This window comes from Podarcis raffonei, chromosome 9, assembly GCF_027172205.1.
Source record: "Podarcis raffonei isolate rPodRaf1 chromosome 9, rPodRaf1.pri, whole genome shotgun sequence".
NCBI classification, from domain to species: domain Eukaryota; kingdom Metazoa; phylum Chordata; class Lepidosauria; order Squamata; family Lacertidae; genus Podarcis; species Podarcis raffonei.
Genome location: NC_070610.1, coordinates 52,203,263 through 52,225,560, shown reverse-complemented (window position 1 = coordinate 52,225,560; position 22,298 = coordinate 52,203,263). Strand labels below are relative to the sequence as shown.

Below are 22,298 nucleotides of genomic sequence, written 5' to 3'. Positions count from 1 at the left end.
GAGCTCCTTAGAGACCATATATTAGATGTACCATTTGTTCAACTGTCAACCAAGTTATGAATGGATCACTGCAATTCCAATGTCCTTCATTTTTCTTAGGTGTTCAGTAAGGGATTTATATGATTCTTTAAGGCATGTTAGATGTTTTAAAGTAGCTTGGCAATACCAAAAGCTGTACACAAATGCATTATATTTAGAATTCACAGCCTTGGCTGCATGCATGTATTGAAGTTGTACAAAATAGAGCTGTATACAAATCACACACTGGGTACTTATGAAAGTTTACTACTGATCACCAAGAGAGAGAGAGAGAGAGGGAGAGAGCCCATTAAAAAGAAACTCTTAAAAAGTGTGTTCAGTACAGCTGTTGCCTTACCATTTGCCTTGTGCGGCACATCTGGCGGAAACCGGTCAGGAACATACCATTGATAGTCTGGCTGCGCAGAACAATAAAACATTATTACAGCAATATGGACTTCATAGACACTTCAAACAAAAGAATAGCAGCATGGTAAATATAATTATACTGTGAAGCCTTTCATTAGTCATACCAAAGTAATTTACCCCCAAAATCTCCTTCTTATTTTGATCAAATATTTTTTTTCTGATTAAGTTCTTCAGCTGTATTTTTTTCTTTTTCTTTTTCTTTTTATTGCTGTGTCTTTTGAATGGTGAGCACAATATTAAAGAGTTGTGTGAAACCTCCTAGATCCCACAAATCAAAACAAACTTTATTAACATTAACAAACCAGATTTCTGAGAGCCTCATTAACCTTGAAACAGAGCAGGAGAAGACAGGGTGAGATGGAATGCACCTGATTCTATCATAAACAGTTAGGTCTCTAACTACAGTCAATGTCAGCTGTTAAGAGGCTAAGAGAAACCTGGTGTGCATCAACATGACAGGTGAACATGTTCCAAAGGGAACGTGTTCGCAGTTTGCTAGGATTCTTTTAAAACCCTGGTGACCTCACAAAACAGAATTCTAATCTCCCACTCTAATGGCAGCAGGTCAGCATTTGAACTTTAAAATGATTTTTTGGGGGAGGAAATATTATTATAAGAAAAAAAATAGCTTTTTACAAAAACATGCAACATTTCAATCAAATTCTTATAGATTTTGACAGTCAGCTCCTAATTACAAAACTGGAATAATTTTCGTAAGGCAGATTTTCAAAATTAAAAATAAGAATAATACAGTATGCCAGTTGAAATGTCACCTTAGTGCTCCAGTAGTTCAAGGGTTGGGGACCTGCAGCCCTCTAGATGCTGCTGAATAAATTACTATCATCCCAATGGCCATGCTGACTAGGGCTGATGGCCTGTGGATAGAGGGCGGTATATAAGTTCAATAAATTTTTATTTATTTTAAAAATGAGAGTTGGTGGTCCCACAATATCTGGAGGGCCACAGGTTCCCTACTCCTGGTATACTGAGCATCTGAAAAAAGAATGGAAAACTGATGTTATTGGGATTATACTTTTAATATTCTTGATCTGTTTACAGAAGAAAGTCATTACTGCAGTTGATCCTTCCACTACACTTCCTTATCCAAATCATTTAATCCAAATTGTAAATCACCCTGTTCTTCTCTAGTTCACAGGCCAGGGAAACCCTATGTTGATGCTTATGTCTCCAAAGCTTGATGCAGCACTCCAGTGCATTTCACACACAAAGTTTCTCCTATGCGGAAAACTTCTTTTGAGATGGGGTAGGCGAAATGATCCTGGTTGCTTAACCATGGTTAGGCAATCAGGAGCAGGCCACAAAAGGCCCACCTCTCTCTCTTATGGAATACCAGTTTCCCCTTAGGTTCTAACTATTGTAAACTATTACACCTGAAGTGGTGTTACTTTTGTAGTTATGGAAGGCGAGGGCTCCAGAACATGAAACAATTGTTTAAATATGGTTTCAGTTCCTAGATGGAGAAGTAACCACAATTAGGTAACACTGTTGCAGATATAATGGTTAATGTAACTGGGTTATTGATGTAACAGTTAAGTGATTGGGAGTTTTATGACCTGGTTCAAATGCAATGCTAAAGCATAGCATAGTATTATGTGCACGAGCCTTCTCCCCATTTCTCCAGCACACTCACAATGGGGAGATCAGAAGCATCCGCTTCCATGTTAAAATACCTGCAGGTTGTCATTTCATCTAGGAACTGGGAAGGAATCACAGTTAATTTTAACTATGGATATCTAAACAAGCCAGAAACAAAGGTTTGATATCTCTTTGGACAAGCCATAATTTAAACAAATCACAGCTTTTCCCAGAATGAATGCTCCATAAACATGTTGTCTGGAGGAGACCTTACTGAGATGTTTTACAAGGAGAAAAAATGGAGTGAAATCCAACCTTGCTTTTTGGATGTTTGCACTGGCATGGAGAAGTGGTCACACCTACATTGCGAACCACTGAATTCCAGCAGCTTACTATCAAATAAACCATGTTACACAAGCACCTTAAACTAAATTTTACAAAGGGTATTATATAACAGAGCCGAGCTAGATGGCCCAATGGTCTAACTTAGTTTGTATTATAAATTATATTAAATATCTTATCTCTTAACTTTTTATTTTAAGCCTCTACCCAAAGACATCAGGGCATGGATGGGATAAATATTCAATGAAACATGCAAAACACTCCCTAGTAAAATTAGCCGTACTCAACTACAAACATATGATGTATTCTCAGAGACCCAAACAACAACGTGTGAACACTTCTGCAAGGCAGTTAACATAATTTTCACAATTATGATCTTGAAAGTACTCCAAAGGATAAAGAGACATGATTCAAAATCAGACTAAACAAAAGATTTCTCGGATGATTGAAAAGTAAACAGTAAATGTGAGTTGGGGGGGGAAGGAGTAGAAAGTCAAACTATAACGAAGTATCTGTACTATATTCCATACGCTGAGCCTACACACTCACTCAATTCTAACACCTTTCACATTTGATGACAAATAGCTTGGGAATTATTATTATTTTTAAAAAAACAAAACCTACTGGAGCCAGCTACACTTATATAAGAAAACAATCACAAAAGAACTTGGGAATAGATTTCAAAACAACCAATCAGCAAAGGACCCCACCCTTCCAGCAGTCTTCTAAAGGAAGGCAAAATTTATAAACCCCCAGGATGCATTGCACAGCTAGAAACCCAGATGGTGAAAGCTCTAGGACAGCGGCCAAAATTAATTAGGCCTCAGTTTTAAACTTTAGTGAGAAACTCCTTCCCCCCACAAGCTCATATAAGAGAAGAGAAACAGAAGGGAAAATACTTAAACAAAAGCTCTGCTTATCTATGGCTCTTTCCTTGTTTTATCTAAGCTTAAGTATGTGTGGTCCTTGGCAGGTTCCATTCACTTCCATGGTGGCTTATGCAAGAGATTGTCCTGGAGAAATGAGATAATGGCAACTCCATCCATGTTGCGTTCTTCACCATAATGTGAAGGAATGCAATTGTGGCAACCCGCTTGAACAACCATCAATCTCAGCACAGTGTAGCAGTCAAATCTAATGTGTGTCTTGCCCTTACACAAGGTGGTGTACAACTGCTAGAGTTATTATACACAGTGACAGCTTGTGTGAGTTACAATGCTGCTTTTGCTAACATTACTTTACGTACTAGCCTATAAAAATAATTAAAACTATTTCCGGCAAATGAACAATCAGTTTATAAACAGCAAAACCCAGTTATCAGTCCAAGATAAAACAACTCAAAGCAAAGTTATTCAGAGCCCATTTGAAGACCTGAATTGATGGGGTCTCAGTTAGAATAGAATTCCACAAATTGATGTGAGGTCAACCCTATAGCTCTCACTGAAGGACACAAAATCAGGTCCTCAGGGGCTGAACTCAAAGGACAGGCAGGTTTGTATAGGTGAAGATGATCCTTCAACCAGTGTGGCCCCAACTCATTAATGGTTTTAAAGATTATTACTTGGAATTGGGCCCTGAAGCATACCAAGAATGCAGTAAAATATATTTTGTTCTGGTCAGAGAGAAAAAATAGAGGGTACTCTGCAGGAGATGTGAGCTATTTGAAAGATGATGGGAGTACAGTGGTACCTCGGGTTAAGTACTTAATTTGTTCCAGAGGTCCGTTCTTAACCTGAAACTGTTCTTAACCTGAAGCACCACTTTAGCTAATGGGGCCTCCTGCTGCTGCCACTCCGCCGGAGCACGATTTCTGTTCTCATCCTGAAGCAAAGTTCTTAACCTGAAGCACTATTTCTGGGTCTGTAACCTGAAGCGTATGCAACCTGAAGCGTATGTAACCCGAGGTACCACTGTATGTACGTTATGAGTTACAAAAACAATTATTTAAGAAAAATCGAAAGAGAAAAATTGAAATGACAAGGCAAGAAAGAGAGGCGAGTGTTTACATTTCACAATGCACACATTATTCTACTCCTGCAGAATCCTTGCATTTGTAATTGTACAATGTTGGTTTCCACTTTGTGAAGCGAAGGCTGGCAGAAGTATTACTTACTGGGCGCTGCTGCTTTCTGTGAATGCTGCACGGAGCCAATTTTATTTGAGGTTCAGGGTAAGGGTGAAGTAACCCACAGTTCCTGCAACTAAAACATGCAGGAACAAACATCTGATGTGGGAAGCCATGTTTTTCTGTGAGTGCTTGGAGGTCTCTTGCCTATACAAACATTGAAATAATTAATAAATAAATAAATAAATAAATAAATAAATAAATAAATACACTTCCCAATTAAAGTAGTAACATCTTAGTATTTCCTGTACTCCTGGTTTGATACTGCAACGTACAATTGATAGCTGGTGCCTTTCTATTCAGGTAGTTGCATCCTTAGTTCTAAGTAAGTAACACAAGACTGATAACAAGTTTGCCAGTAGTGGGAATACAGCCTGCTGCACTATGAAACATTAAAATACAGCACAAGAAAAGGCAAAAATTATCTAACCTGGATGCATTAGGCACACAAAAACCTATTTGCAAAAATTTGCTTAATCAACACAATCTGTTTTGGATGGTCATAGAGAGGGATAAGGCCATTCCCTGGACTACTGGAAATTGTATGGAGTCTACCTTTAGCTTAGAGATTTCACCATATATTGTCCACTTAACATGCAACTCTGTCAAAGCAGCCAAAATAGCTGGAACCTTTAAGCTTCAACAAAAAATTAGCTTCAACTTGGGACCATATTTTGCACTTTGCCTGTACTTGCACAAAGTCATGGCATGCACTGAGTCCTATAGACAAATTCTTTGTTCATCACATTAGCAAAATTAGTTCGGTTGGATTGCAACTGTGTGTCATTTGAGCCTCCTAGAAAAAACATATCTGAAGTACAATACACACCTGTTGCTTTACTTGCTTCTCAAGTAGTTCCCTTTCTTCCTGGCAGTCTTTAACCTGTGTAGGGGAAATTAATTTCATACTGAAAAATGCATGCGTGCATAGAAGTATGTTATCAAAAAGCAATTGCTGAAATCAAGAACTCTCATGCCCCCTTGTGGAAGATTGGTGAGCTAAGTTAACAGGTTCATCAGGCGACAATTGTTTTATGCTCCAAAGTCAACGGTGAGGGAAACAGTGAGGGAAATTGTTTTGGGTCATGTCAACAGAACATCTCTTGCTTGTTAAAGCCAAAGCCCTCATTCATGAGAAGGCACAAATTATGCCAGCCATTGCCAATTATTATTATTTGGGGGGGGGGATCTAAACTTAAAGGGCAGTTAAATCATAGTGCAAGCCCCCCAGGAATGCCATGGGTCTCCTTTACAAATAGTTCTAGGAAATAGTTGCACAAGCATTGGTCGGGTATCCTGTGTTAGTTCATAGAATTGGCCAATAACATTTTGTTGTTCGCTCTGTGGTCCCATATTAAGCTTCCTTGCATCATTGCAACCCGTTTCACTTGCCACTCCCTCTTCATTTGAGACACCTGACAAGTGAGAAATTACATTTTGACCTTTCCTTTCCAATTCCTGCAAGAAACGTTGATCAGAAGAGCCCCAAACAAACCTGATAACTGCATTTATGTATTACTTATATAAGAGTTAAGCATGTCAAATCACACCATACAATTTCTACAACGATAATATAATGTTCTGATTTTATAGGAAGGCACCATGGCTGCAGAAGGATAACATGCTTAATGAGCAAGGATGCCAGATAGAGGCAGAAAATAACAGAGTGGAACCAAAAGGCGACATCGACAGTGATTGGCACAAGCACACTTTTGATTTATTTAACCAAATTTACATACCACTTGATTGCTAGAAAACCCTTAAGCCGTTTATAAAAATAAAATTATTGATTAAAAATATATATTTAAAAACAGGTATTTAAAAATATTCAAAAGATGATGAAAATCAACAGAGACAAATCATATTCAACTTCTGCATGTCTTGGTAGGCTTGTCATTGAAATTCTACTCAATATTGATCCAGCATAGATTCCAATGTATAATTAGCAGAGTAAAAACTTTAACATGTTGCAGGATTCCCCAAAATAGACCAGAGGCTATTGTATTTCATTCAGCAGAGCTTTACTGCTACTGATGGCAAATGAGCATAATGGTCACAAATCAAATACATTCAGGATTGGCACTGTCTATCCAGAGTTGCAGCAGACTTAACTTAAACTTACAATAACTTATAATAAGACTAAACCTTAACACTATGCATACTATGTACAGAACTCCACACCAGAAGGAAAGAGAGGCAGAAAGACAAAGTGAAACCCAGGCTCCTTCTGGCCCTACTTTTATAGTCAGCATGACCATGACAGAAAAGATAACAAAGCCAGTTTAAGCCAGCTTTTCTGAAGGTATAACCTAAACATCATAAACCTTCTGCTTGTCTCTTTCACACAGAGAAGTTTCCAGAACCCTCTTGAATCAAGTAGAATAGGAAAGATCTCTACACATCAGATCAATACTTTCTGCACTAAGAAATGCAAACTGACAATGTTTCCCTAGACAAAAATGTTTTAAGAAGGCAGCAAAAAGAATAATGTGAAGGCACCCACCTTATGCCAAAACAGGGAGTTCCAAACGGTATGGTGCTGCCACATTAAAGGTATGTGGCACTTGTGACAGTGACAGTTATGCAGACTGAAGTGGCCGAGCAGGCGCCTATGGGTAAGGTAAGCTGGTCCCCAGCTGTCAAGGGTTTTATATACTAATAGTAACACCTTGAACTTGGCCCAGTAGCCAATGGACAACCAGTGCTGATCTCTGAGCAGAGGTGTAATATGCAAACTGGGTCTCACTCCTGCCAGCAGCTGTGCTGCAGCATTTGGCACTAACTTCCAGAGCAAGTACAAGGGAAGCCCCACAGAAAATACGTTGCAGTAATCCTATTTTGTCAACAATGCCTGGACCGATGTGGTCAAGCTCTCCTAGTCCAGGCAGTTGTAGCTGCCACATAAGTCAGAGCTGGTAAAGGGCACTTCTAGCCACTGATGCTACCTGGCCATCCAGTGACAGAGTTGGATCCAGAAGCACACCCAAACTTCATACCTGCTCCTTCAGAAGGAGTGCAATCCTGTTGGGTGCAGGCAATTGACTGATTTCTTGGGCACAGAGACCACTCATCCACAGTGCCCCCACTTTGCCAGGATTCAAATACAGCTTATCATGTTTCCTCGCTAGCACTTCAAGGATACAAGGGCCTAACCTAATGAGATCCTAGCAGAACAAGGATTTGAACTTAGTCTTCCAAAATCTATTCACGGGTTGACTGTCACTTATAGCTCTTTAGAGGCAGATGATTAGTGGAGCAATCCTATGTGATATATATATAGTAAATTGCTTCAGGATACCTAGTGTGACTTGGGTGGCACTGTGGGTTAAACCACAGAGCCTAGGGCTTGCTGATCAGAAGGTTGGCAGTTTGAATCTCTGTGACGGGGTGAGCTCCCATTGCTCAGTCCCTGCTCCTGCCCACCTAGCAGTTCTAAAACTCGTCAAAGTGCAAGTAAATAAATAGGTACCGCTCTGGCGGGAAGGTAAACGGCATTTCCGTGTGCTGCTCTGGTTCGCCAGAAGCGGCTTAGTCATGCTGGCCACATGACCCAGAAGCTGTACGCCGGCTCCCTTGGCCAATAAAGCGCGATGAGCACCACAACTCCAGAGTCATCAGCGACTGGACCTAATGGTCAGGGGTCCCTTTACCTTTACCTTGTGGAAAGCAATTCATAAAATGAATAAATGCATTTTCACTCTGTTGTATGTATGCAAATGGAGCTTAGGCAAGCATATATAAGATGCAGCCCTAGTTGCGGAAATCATACAGAATAGCCAGAAAATGTTATTCTGCTTAATTTCCTTGAAACTATCTGGGATCAGAAACAAGAGATCAAAAAAAGAACTTAGGTTCTTGTTACAAAATATTTCGTGAGGCACTGCATTTGTCACAAGTCACTCCATTTAGTTAGTATGTGTGTGTATTTGTGTGTGTTCAGGGTGTGGGTTTCAAATTATTCCTCATTTCATCACCAACATTACTCCAGAATGATTTCATCCCAGATGGTGACCTCATATAAAATCTGTGTCAATTAACGGAAGCCAGAATAGAACGGAAGCCAGAATTGGGTTGAATGGAAAGAGAGAAAATAAGGAGGAAATGCACATGTTTTGGCAATGATACATTTGTTTTTATTCATACCTGAGAATTTAGGGTGTCCAACTGAAACTGTATTCTCTCATTAATTCTCAGCAGTGCTTCTTTTTCTTCGTTAAGTCTCTCTCTATCAGATCTTTCCTTTTTAAAGTCTTCTTCATATATCTGAACCTACAAATGAGGATAATGTAATATATATTCAGTAGAGGTAATGCCCCAAATCTTAATTTTATAAAAGGTACAAAATAGGCAAGTCTATCCATTTACATGAAAAATGCTTTAAAAAGAAATGTCATGGTGGGTTCTGACATTTTGGTAATTAGAGGTCTCACAGAATTTTACATGATTTTTATATTTGGTGTGGATATAAGAATTAATAATCAAAGAATCCATAATCACATAATTAATAACAATTAACAATCACAGAAAGATTATAGGGATTTCTGGCTTCAATTTGGTATTTTCCTATAAATTCCCTCTACTTACACAGGCTTTTAGTTCCATCCATCAAACAAAATTAAATGGTAATATACAGAGCAATCATGTACTTTTACTCAGAAGTAAGCCTCAGTGTGTTCAATGGAGCTTACTCCCAGGTAAACATGCATACAACTACAGGCTAATTCTCAGCTCTGGAGAGAGAGAAAAAGCTACTTTCCAGGACAAAGAGTTTTGGCAACTTCAGGCAGGCATGATTACAAAATGTTTAGCCATTCAAATGAATACATTCCATTGATAAGTAATTAGTGTAAAATTTCAACTCATCTGGTACAATTTGAATTCGATTTATGTCAACAGTAAATCACCCTTTAATTTTAGTATTTCAGGACTACACTCACTGTCTCATATATCAAGAGTCATAAAGGCTTTGATTTTTTTTTTAAAGGAAAAACACAACACATCTTTAAATAACTCTGGATGGAACAAGAACAACAGCACATTGGAGAATGAGATTCTATTAAAAAACTATCCATGCCCAACTGTGGCAAATATTTTACAAAATGTATGCTTATAAGAGAGACTTATAATTGTGGCTTGACACAATTGCTGGCAATTTATCAGATCACACACTCACTTTCTATATACCGTATTTTTCGCTCTATAACACGCACCCGACCATAACACGCACATAGTTTTTAGAGGAGGAAAATCAGTAGGCATGCCACCCATAGCCATTGCCTCCATAACACGCACAGACCTTTCCCCTTACTTTCTAGAAGGAAAAAAGTGAGTGTTATGGTGCAAAAAATACAGTATATACACTGTGTTAAAAGACACCACCTTAGGTGGCAATCTCTGAGACAGTCCAGGGCAGAGGTGGGCAAAAGATAGATTGGAACTAGATTGTTTTATCTTTGGGTCATTTGCAGTAGATTGACAAGGGTTTCCAACACCTAATTATTTAACAAGAAATTTACTTTTCCCACTCAAATTAGGCTGCTGAAATGAAGAAAGCTAGCCAGAAGTGGATCTGTTTGTTAAAGGAGTGTGGGTTCAGCTCATTTCTGGTACTGAAAACAAAGTCCTATGCTTAGACTTCACTAGGAGTCGCCCTGTTCTTTTATTCTGTCTGTTGCATCTTTCCCACATAGCTATTGCTGAAGTTCCAGTAAAAAAAGAAAGCAGATTCAACAAGTCTGAAGCCAGCCATGCCTGGCCCAGCACCCTCCCTACTCCTCCCTCAAAAAACTTTCTTAGAGCAGCTGCTCTGTTTGTGCCAAGAACTGATGGGAGGGAAGAACACATGGGGCTGAGGAGAGCAGGCTGTATGCTGAGACCCTTCAAACCCCTGGATCCAGCAAGTGTTAAAATATAAGCCAAGGCTACTTTCCTGGTGAGGTGATCGCCTGGGAGATGGGCCATTAAGGGGAACAAAGGAAGTGGATCTGTGTGAGATGGTAAATGGGTGTGCCCCCCCCCAACTGCAGATAGAAGGACAGAGTTGAGAGCAGAGTTTGGAGAGGTGTGAATTAGAAGCAAAGCAACAAACTAGGAACAGAGAGAGAGAGAGAGAGAGAGAGAGAGAGAGAGTGCAATGTTTCATTTCTGTTTGAATCCAAGGTTACAGCTATGGGAGAAATGGATGCTAATGCTATGAATCCCTCCATCATAGACTCAGGTTGTATATGTGTAAATGAACCATATATCCCAAAGATACATTCTCCACTGTGCCTCATTCTGTATGAAACACAAACCCTGGAAAAGCACCCGGAACTCCTGGAATCTTGCACTGCTCAGAGATAGGAATGGTGCTCATAGCTAGGTCTACTGCTTGCTTCCCTTCAGACCGTGGCTGAAAATGGGCTTCCTCACCCCTCCAAACCTGTGCTTCTTGTAAAGTGCTCCATTATGCAATGAAGGGTTCTGTCTCCTTGTAGTTGAAAGCAGAGGTTTTCAACTTTTTTTGAGTCCATGGCTCCCTTGACCAGCTACATTTTTTCTGTGAGAGGGCATCAGAGGAGAGAAGGAAAGAAAGAGGGACAGAGGCCAGTATTGCCCTGACCATCATTCAAGGCACCCCAGGGCACACTGATTGAAAATCACTGGTTTAAAGGATTACAGCATTATTGGCAGGGCTGGGTGGGTGTTGGTGTTGGTTGACACAATTCCTCCTGCTATTTATTTAATGGAAGTTATATGCCACTTGATTGTAATAAAACTTCCAAACAGTTTACCAGAAATATTCAATACAATAGTTAAAACCAAGTTATTAAAAAATAAAAATAATAAAAATAATAATTAAAATCATCAGTAAACCAAAAAGAGATTAAAAGATGATGAAGTCTATGCATCTGGATAGGCTTGCATCAGTCATGATCTTTCCCCCCATGAGTATGTACCTGAGTAAGTCAGGAAGACTTAAATTAAAAATCATTATGAACAACCACTTACTGGAAATGCTGATAAGTGATAATGCACCAGTGTCTGTAGTCACTGGATTATCAACCCCATGAGTCATGCAGTCTATCCTGCACATTCCCAGGGAATTCTACTTGATGTGCTCAGAATCTCAAAGTTTAGAAATACCACTTTCAGAACCTTAAAGCCAAAGTTAGTCAATTCTGAATTTCAACCACAAAACAGAGACCGTGCATCCCTTACAGAGCTACCATTCCCAGCACCCTTAACAAAATACAATTCCCAGGATTCTTTGAGAGGGGAAATTTATGCTGTGAATTGCTTTAAAAGTATAGTATTGATGTAGCTTAGGACTCCTTGGGACTCATGGTTCTTCCACATTAATTCTGGAAGCAGAATTAGAACTGTAGTTCCACACAGGGATGTATACTCCTGTATTCAGCAATCCTGCAATGTCCCACAGCAGATGGGAAAGTAGTCTGGCACTACTGATGTGTTAATGCAGCCTTAAAGGGAGATCAAAAACACGATTATCCAGAAGCATTTGCTTTAACCGAACCTACTCCCTAGAATAGCGTTCCTGCTCAGGAATAGAGATGCAATTGCAGTACCTGCTTTGTTTTAAAATCACCACCAACCTGGTATTTAAAAAGAGGTGAGGGTAACAGGGAAGACATTGTATAAATCACATTGGCAACAACTTCTCAAATTATTTGTAATAATTGAACGAAGAAATGACTACAGTGTGGAAGCAATTCAGGGCTGGCGAAGCCATAAAGCAAGTAGATAATCTGCTCTAGATGTTTAGTTGATAGTGATCAGCCAGTGGGCATACACTATCTGCTTTTTCACACAGCTGGCTGCCATCCTGGTTCTCTTTGGGAAAGAGTAGAGTCCTTTGTGTTTGGCTAAGCTTCCTCTATTTTTGAGTCTTGGGGAATGGTTGTGACCTCTCCTACCCTTTCCATACAAACAGACACAATAAGGTAGGAGGAGGGGGGCTGGGGCTGGAAAACTGTCCATGGGCCCTGCTGTTGGTTCCCCTTATTATACCGTCCCCACAACCCTTATTATAATTACTGCAAGCTTAAGACATGAAGGAGGCTTAGAAAACTAAAGGTGGTAGTGCAAAATGTCCTTATAACATGGAATTGGAACCTTCTGTCCTCCAATATGCAGTGTGAACTCCACAGCGTCTCAATGGATGCATAAAATGAAATGATACAAAAAAGAAAAAAAGACTCTAGATTTAAGTGCCCTCTGAAGTATAGGGGGAAGGGGGGAGGGAATGATATCCTCTGTTTTATTGTGTGTACAATCCATTATTGAACAATCAAATTCAAGGCTTTACCCTTCCACATGTGGCATGCATTACATGAGACTAAAATCTGGCTCAGCCCTTCAAACGTGACAGAAACAAGTATTTTAGTCCACGGGCCTTCCCATCCTACACATTTGTATTTCAGCAACTGACTCTAACAGTGTCCAGAATGACAGACTTAAAACCTAAGGTTAACTGGAAAAGTAACATAATTTTAAACGGATGGGTTCCTGCCTAAAAGGAAACCGGGGGGGGGGGGGGGGGAGAGAGGTAGCAGCACATCTTTTCCTGAGGTTCTGCAACACTGATTAAATCAATCTTCCGTTCCACAGATAATGGAGTTTATTTGAGCCAGTTGGGGACACTTTATATGCTTTTAATTTATCTGTCCACTTAGAATATTGAACTAAAGAAAAGTCTTGCACTAAGAAGAACATGATTCATGAGCAACGTATAGCCTCACAAAAATGGGGAAAGGGCACGTGGCTTCTTGATTATCCACTCCCATCGGTGGCATTTGACAGGTGAGTTGCGTAGGAGTATTGCAACTAAAATAGCAGTATGAAAACAAAACGTAAATATAGATCAACCAGTTGGGGAGGATGTGTGAGCTGATCTAGCTGTTTATTATTGAAGTTTTCTAGTACAAATGGTAGTGCTACATCTGAAAACCAGACTTTATACTAAAAATGCCAGCCTTCATTTATAATGGTTCTGAGCTCATCATGGAATTCATGTACATGAATGTATGCAGAATAAAATGTTCTTGTTAAAACCTAGGAGTTCTACCTTTAGAATTAAATGAATTACAATGCTACTGCTCCAGTTCATATGCAATCCATTCATACCTGTTGCCTGAGAACTTCCATTTGCATTTTCATCTCTTCATGGTTGCAGTTCATATCCTGGGCATTTACAGGAGTCACATGCAAGGGGGCACTTTGATTTTTCAGGGCATCCTGAAGCGCCTGTAGCCAAAAAGGAAGAAAAGGGGAGAAAGTACTTTACAAATGGAGTTCACTACATAAAAACCATTGCTTTTTAAGCAGTACAATCTTCATTAGCCATTCTAACTAACATATTTATAATCCCTAGTAAAGGTTGGGGAATCTGTGTTACAAGAGTTCTCAAACTGGGGGGCAGCCCCCCATTCCTTGGAGGTGCAAAGACAGCTGAAGATAAAATGATATTACGGTCTTGAATAAGTGGGCAGCTTCCACCATCCCCAACACACACAGCAAAGATATGTGTGCATCTGTGGGATCAATCCCCGCTCCCAGTCCCATTATCCCAACCTAAAGGTGGTAGAATATTTAAGGCACTTTTATGCCACTTTAATAACTATGGCTTCCCCCAACTAATTTTGTGACGTGTAGTTTACTCCTCAGAGAGCTATATTTTCCAGGATTCTTTGGAGGGGAAACCATGTATGCTAGTTTTTTTAGGGAGTCAAATACCTCATTTTCTGGCTTTTAAAAAAACTTAGTGTTAGATTAGTATTATTACCACAGTCCAAAGACTCTCACCAGGCTCCATTCAACTGCGTATTAGAATTTCAGCACATTCGCCTGCAGAGCCCTTTATTGTGGTTGGGCTGGTCATGTCAGTGGAGCCCACACAATAAGGGAGTCCTATGGTGCAGTCCTATGCATGTTTACCTATGTGCAGGTCCCACTGTGTTCAATAGGACTTTCCTCCTAGTAAGTGTGTTTGGGATTGCACCCTCCATTGAGAAGGGCAAATTCAAAAAGGTTGAGAAAGGTTGCACACCCTTCTATGCAATTTTGGCTAAAGATTAGGCTTTAAATATGAACTGAATTGAATTTCTCCTCATCCCTACTTAGGATTGCTCTGTATTTAGAGAAGCTTTTATTTGATATTGAAACTGGTCATAGCAGAATGCCCTGAACCAAGAAAAATCAGCAATGTGAAGTACATACATCTGCCCCTGATATGCTGACTTTAACTGATAAATAGAACACTGTGTAATTCTTTATAGCAACTATAAAAGAAAATAACTCTTACATACACATGGCCAGCATATTATATCATTAAAATCACATTAGGCAACAGTACTATTTAGGCTGCAATCCCAACCCCAGTGAGTGGACACGGTTAGGATTGTGCTCTAAGTTATCAGAAAACCAAACTCCTAGTCCTAGCTGGGCAGATGAGGCTCATAAACCTGGAAAGGTAGCCCATCTAGGAGAAGGAAAACTGATCTGAAACCTCCGCTGACTTGCAGGTTATCTTCAGAAGAAGAAAAGACTGAGGAGTAAACCCTACAGAAACCTGGAGTGGGTGGTGCTTGTAGGCCTCCTCCCAACAATTCCTGCAGCTAAGCTGGTGCCAAACATATTGCTCTGTTTTCCTTTTGACCACATCAGTGAGGCCAAGAGCAGGGTCTTGTCATCTGGGCAGCCCAGGGCCTCCATACACACTGCCCAGGCTTTTGTGCCCTGGAGAGGTCGTTCCAGTGCTGCTAACACAGCAGTTTAACTTCACCCCTGGATATATACTCCATTGCCTCTTGAGACAGACAGATGCCAACGCAATGCAGTCTTAGCTATCTAATTCCTCAAAATTAGAAGTAACTTAGAAACTGATAGCTTTAAATAAGGCATATTATTGTAACTAATCACAAATGAGAGGAGGAATGGAACTAAAGCAAAACAAAAAAAACCCTTACATTCTAACAAACTCAAAGTGCATTTACATTTAAGAGTTCTTCTAATTGGTTCCAAATCGTAACCTGACTTCAATATGTTTTGTTAACCATGCAACAAATGTGCACGAGATCTCATTTGGCTTTTCTTGTTACCATGTGGCTTACACCTGTGGAGATGACAATACATTTGCGTGCTGTATTCAAGGCTCTCTTATCCAAAGATGACCTTATGTCATTTTTTCTTCTTGATGAGGGTTGTTTCCCTCACTTCCAGATCTCTCTTTTGCCATATGTTAAGCCTCCTTGCCAAGGGACGTGGGTGGAGCTGCGGTCTAAACCACTGAGACTAGGGCTTGCCGATCAGAAGGTCGGCAGTTCGAATCCCCGCGATGGGGTGAGCTCCCGTTGCTCGGTCCCTGCTCCTGCCAACCTAGCAGTTCGAAAGCACGTCAAAGTGCAAGTAGATAAATAGGTACCACTCCAGCAGGAAGGTAAACGGTGTTTCTGTGCACTGCTCTGGTTCGCCAGAAGCAGCTTAGTCATGCTGGCCTCATAACCTGGAAGCTGTCTGCAGACAAAACGCTGGCTCTCTCGGCCAGTAAAGCAAGATGAGCGCTGCAACCCCAGAGTCGTCTGCAACTGGACCTAACGGTCAGGGGTCCCTTTACCTTTTTAAGTCTCCTTGCCATTTGAAACATGTCATTCTTTCAGCACAATCCTGGACATCTCTTTGGGAATCAGTGGACCAGGTAAGTGTGCACAGGATTGCACAGCAAGAAGTACCGGGAAGTACATATAAACAGACATGTATAGGATTGTGCTGTAAATGTATCAGTTGCCCTATGGATTCTTGCAGACGTGTTTATATATCCATATAAACATAATTTTATTGTAACACTGAGTAAGTTCCTATAGCACTTCTTTAGTCAGTCACTGTAGTGGTTAGAGTACTGAACCAGGAAATTGGAGGCCAGGGCTTGAATTCCCACCCAACAATGAAGCTCACTGGGTGACCTTGGGCTGACTGTGCTCTAGCCTTCTTGCAAATATTAAATGGGAAAGAGGAGAACTATATATGCCACCTTGAGCTCCTTGGAGTAAAGACAGGATATAAAAATTAATTAATTAATTAATTAATTTCCCTGCCCTATCCAAGTACAGTGGTACCTCGGGTTACATACGCTTCAGGTTACATACGCTTCAGGTTACAGACTCTGCTAACCCAAAAATAGTACCTCAGGTTAAGCATTTTGCTTCAGGATGAGAACAGAAATTGTGCTCCGGTGGCGCAGCGGCAGCAGGAGGCCCCATTAGCTAAAGTGGTGCTTCAGGTTAAGAACAGTTTCAAGTTAAGAACAGACCTCCGGAACGAATTAAGTACTTAACCCGAGGTACAACTGTACTGTAAGCTGCAACAATGACAATGAGGGTAGGGCATCTCCACCATATTGCTCCACCACACTGGTAGTTCCCAATTACTTCTCAATTCATGATACATGAGAGTTTTACATTCAAGTTAAAAGCTTGAAGTGATCATTGGTAAACATCTGGGTGGTGAGGAGGCATTTAAGCTGTAAATGCTGAGGTGTTTTCTATAACTTTCCACTAGTGTGCAATGAAAAATACTGTTGGCAGTTTTGCCACCCTCAGATTCTCACAATTTATGTCATGACTCAAAATTCTTGGGTTGTAAATAACAACAATATGCTTCCTGAAAGTCATTATTTATTTGCATGCTAGCTGATGACATTTCATTTTGTTTCTCCACCTGTAATTAATTGCAGGATTCAAGTGGACCAGAGCTAACGTTTTTATTTTAATGACAGTGTATTTTTTATGCTTGAAGTTTTGTGTTTTGTCGCTTAGCTTAAAACTAGATAGAACTATTTTTCAGAGAAATGTGTTTCCTCAGGAAGTGTTCGTGGTTTACCAGGAGATAGGGTTAAAAGGAAATACCCTCATTGCTTTATGTAGCCTCTCTTGGTGGAAATATGCTTTATGCCTCTCCAGCAATGGCCTTCTATTATTCTTTTGCAACATTTTAGAAGCTGGCTGTACACCTGGAGTATCCAGCCAGGGCTGGTTTGTGTGCAAAAGCTCGGTGTGGATCTGCATGTACAAATAGCTGCTGCTTGTTTGATTTTCCTTTCCCTGCTCCAAGAACTGGGGTGTGATGCATAGCCCCTGTTGAATACTTTAATTCTGCCTATCATAGTTTCAAGATGGGGGGAAGGGGCTGGATGTATTATTCCTGCTTTCCCTTCCCCAAACAACTTATTCTTGGTGTTCCGAGTATCTAAGTGGGTTACATACACCTAATTCCAGCTGCTTAAGATGCGGAGATTTGGATCGCGGCCATATTCTCCAAATAATCAAGAGAGACATACATCATCCCATTTCTCTTGTACATGAGAGAGAAAGGGAGGTAGAGACACAGTCAGGGGGAGACCATCATTTTGGCACACAGCCTCTTGAGTCCAAGGCAAAAATGCAGCTAAACTATAACATACATGGGGGGCTTGCAACAAAATGTTGCAGCACGGAGTGTTCCCATTCAATATTCCAGTCCATATTATTTATTCCCTCACCATGCCCTAGTTTTCTGTTTGTTTTCACCCTTCCAGCAGTCATCCCACACTCCTCTTCCCTTTGGGCTTAAAAAAATTATCTGTATACTTCAAGTATACAGCGCACCACCATTTGATTGCATAAGGACAGCAGTTCAGAGAACTGAGCTGACTGTTAGTAGATATGATATGATATAAAATATAAATCAGAATTTGTGGCATTCAGAAAGTAAACATAAAAAGTAGAAGCTAAGGGGATTTAGTTGCACTTTACCAAACAGCTACAATAGGCGGCAATGTCTGGAAGGCCACAGATTCCCTACTTCTACTCTAAGATATTTACAGCATTTGTTGCATCATGCAAAATCAGTTAGAACATAAAAAGATCAGATGGATCAGCCTCTCTCAGGGGCTGAGAACATCTTGCAGCTCAGGGACCACATTCCCTTCCAGTGACTGCATGCCAGTGGTGGTCAGGGTCAGGGCCAGAGCCAGAGCCAAAAGTGGATGGGCATGACTCCTACCTTCGTTCAGTAGGCAACATTCCAGCCACACAGAAGCCACAGGTTTCTACACACACAAACACACTTTACATCTCTCCATCTCCCATCAAGGTGAGTGCAATTCAAGGAAACAATCCAGCCAGGCACAAGGATGCAAGGAGAGTGTGGAGCATAGCCAGAGAGAAGTGTGGCTTGGGGAGAGGAGCCATGATCAGGACAGTGTCCCAAGAGCCAGATACAGAGGGCTGGGGAGTTGCATTTTGAAGGTTCCCCATCTCCTCCAAACTTAAGTCCAGCATTCTGTCTCACAGAAGCCAACCAGTTGTCCATGGGAACCCACAAGCAAATGCGTTAGCACAACAGCTCTCTCCTGTTTGTGTTCCCCAGCATTCACATCAAGTGTGAAGCAGGGAAGGGCAATGCAAATGGTGTTTCCTCAGAGTGAACATGCAATAATGTAGGTTGTTGTTATAATAGTCTTCACGTTACCTGGGGTGAAGGGGGGACAAACTACAAGCTCGGTTCAAACATGTTTCCCCCTACCAAAAGAAAACCCCTCTTCCTGACCTGGTTTCTCCTTAAAAATCTCATACACAAATGCACAGCTGCTATTTGCCACTGAAGGTGCTACTTACTACAAACAGCAGCTGGGGGAACAAATAGCATTAGGGATCATTTTCACTGGGGTACTGGTCTAGCCCGCAATCTGGACAAGCAGCTTAATAAGGATCAGGGCCCTGCATGGCTGTGTTTCTTTTAAAATAAAGACAGCCACCTTAAGCATGCTCTTTGAAAACAATGTTTCCGTATAATTTTATTACCTTGTGTTCTCAGAAGCTATTAGTGCAGCAGGTGACCAAAAGAATGCTCACCAACTTTACAATCAGTAGCTGCCTACTGGATAAAATTCTTTACCTGAGCAGGTAAAGATTTCAAAGCAAAGAGATCAATATTCTGAAACAAGAATATCCTTACCTTGTTAAGCCGACTTATTTCACGTTCATAATGAATCTTTTTTGTATTTGCTAAGGAGGCTTCTTCTTTCAGAAGTCTATTCTCTTCCTTTAGGATTTTCTTGTCTCTCTGGAATGTAAAAACACATAGATTGTTGATAAAGTGCAGATGGTTGCATTTTTTCTTGGTCTTGACAGATGTGCTGTATTTTTTTTTATTATTCCAAGGAAGCGTGCCAAACTTCTCAGAAAGAAAACAGCAGCAAAACTGATGGATAGCTCATCCCAGATACACTAAAGTCTGATGAAATTCTACTGACTACCTTTTGGGCTCTCATGTGGCACATACAGGTCATAAAACTGCATGAGGTAGCTGAAGAAATATAGAGCTTACCCCTTCACATCTATAAATACCACCCTGAAGGCCTTGTTGTTGGACGATGTGTCAGTCAAGGAGGCAGCAGAGGTCATGGTTGGAGCACTAGAGTAGCCCCACAATCCCCAGCCAAAGGAATGACATCTTAGAGGGGGGGATTTAATTGTATTTTATCTTGAATTTGTTCCACCCTACAGTTTCAAAGCTGACAGCACTTACTGGGGGTGGTGGGGAAACAAAGCAGGAGGAGATCCCCCCAGATTTATTTGAAATATTTCTGGCCACCCTTCATCATATGATTCCAGGGTAGGTTACAACATAATTAAAACAAGAACAATTCCAGACACAAAGTCCAGACAGTTAAGAGGAAGTAAAAACACAGCATGAAAAGTTACGGGTGAATCTCACAAGTGGCTCTTCCCCAATTGTCTGCCCTTTCATGACACCAAAAATCCGCTGCTTGAGGTGGACCCCTCATTTTGCCTAATGGTAAAACTGGCTGTGCTTCAACGACAGCTTAGCCTAAGACTTTATCCAACTTGAAATGTAAACGGAATACTTCAGTTGTCTCAAAAGTCAACTGACTTCCGAGGTCAAGAGCTATAAATAAATGAAACTAACAGTCTTAGTCACTCCAGTAATACCTGCCTAACATCAAATGTGCCAGATTCTGTAAGAAAAAGGGTAGTTTCACTCTGTCTGAAAGACCAATCATCTGCTAGAAAATAGATTAATAATTTGTTTTTGAAAACCAGAAAAGAGGAAGATACATTTAGATGAAGTTAGATCAAAGGTCCGTATAGTTAAAGCTATGGTTTTCCCACTAGTGATGTATGGAAGTGAGAGCTGGACCATAAAGAAGGCTGATCGCCGAAGAATTGATGCATTTGAATTATGGTGCTGGAGGAGACTCTTGAGAGTCCCATGGACTGCAAGAAGATCAAACCTATCCATTCTGAAGGAAATCAGCCCTGAGTGCTCACTGGAAGGACAGATCCTGAAGCTGAGACTCCAGTACTTTGGCCACCTCATGAGAAGAGAAGACTCCCTGGAAAAGACCCTGATGTTGGGAAAGATGGAGGGCACAAGGAGAAGGAGGTGACAGAGGACGAGGTGGTTGGACAGTGTTCTCGAAGCTAGCAACATGAGTTTGACCAAGCTGTGGGAGGCAGTGGAAGACAGGAGTGCCTGGCATGCTCTGGTCCCTGGGATCACAAAGAGTTGGACAAGACTAAACAACAAGATCATTTGTCTATATAGCCCAGTATTGCCAACTCTGGCTGACAGTGGCTTTTCGGAGTCTCAGGCAAGGGTCCTTTCCCATCATGTGCAACTTGATTTATTTTCTTACATTTATGTTCTGTTTTTCTTTCATCATGCAACCCAAGCTAACATACATGTGGTTCCCATGTCACCTGTCCAAGACACTGACTAGACTCAGATCTGCTTAGCTTCAGCAAGGAGATGGTTTCATGTGCCTTCACACTTGAAATAACAGAGACTAAATCTGGAACCTTCCATGTACAAAGTGTGTACTCCATCAATGGACCATGGTCCCTCCTAAGGCCACTGATATACATGGCTTCTCCATTGCAAATGCTTTTTCTACCTCTACTTAGTCAAAATTTTAGCAGGCAGATTAGATTTTCTTATATTCTAATATTTTAATTTCACATATTTCTGAATTTATGGCCCTTGGGGAGTTATGGAGAACCCTGTTGGATCAGACCAAAGGTCCATCTAGTGCAGCATTCTGTTTGCACATGCTTATCAGCAGGACATGAGCACAATAGCTCTCTGATATTGACCTACAAAAGCCTCCATCTGTTTGGTTCTATGCTACTTAGAAAACATTGGGCGGGGGGGATCAGTGAGACTGCCTATCCAGCAAAAATTCCCAGGATGTACAGAACAACTTAGCATCTCCCTACTATTCCAGGATGAAATCCCAGATGTCACACACTCAGTTGCTAGATTTTGCGCTGCCATGATGAATATTCACTGAAGGATGGTTTGTGTCACAAACCAGACCTAAACTGAAGGCCCATATTGCAAGACCTGTACTCCCTTAAGTTTTACCTCTTATAGTTGTTTTAACTGCGTGTCTATTAGTCCTTATGCTCTTACAGTTGTTTTAACTGCGTATTTTTTATTTGTTTTTTTCTTAGCTCTTATCTGTTTATTATCAGGTTTTATTCATCCATCATCAGTGTTTAATCTGGCATTTTATTCACATGTTTTATCCTATGCTTGTTTCTTTGTCCTTATTTGCTCTTACAATTATCAGTTTAATTCCTAACCACTACTTTATTATATGTTTTTCTTATGCTGGTCTGTGACCGTAATAAAGTTCCTCCTCCTCCTCCTCCTCCTCCTCCTCCTCCTCCTCCTCCTCCTCCTCCTCCTCCTCCTCCTCCTCCTCCTTCTTCTTCTTCTTCTTCTT

The 22,298-nt window shown here is 40.7% G+C and overlaps 1 protein-coding gene across 1 annotated transcript in view; it reads right to left on the bottom strand.

Moving 5' to 3' along the window:
• Positions 1–22,298, bottom strand: part of TNIP3 (TNFAIP3 interacting protein 3) — a 38,752-nt gene that overhangs the window by 11,517 nt on the left and 4,937 nt on the right. Inside the window, exons 5-10 of the mRNA XM_053403505.1 lie at positions 19,502–19,609; positions 13,637–13,756; positions 8,654–8,779; positions 5,340–5,393; positions 4,499–4,657; positions 377–437 (exon numbers count right to left, since the gene is read on the bottom strand). Coding sequence (XP_053259480.1) covers positions 377–437; positions 4,499–4,657; positions 5,340–5,393; positions 8,654–8,779; positions 13,637–13,756; positions 19,502–19,609 — 628 coding nt within the window. The remainder of the gene's footprint in view (positions 1–376; positions 438–4,498; positions 4,658–5,339; positions 5,394–8,653; positions 8,780–13,636; positions 13,757–19,501; positions 19,610–22,298) is intronic.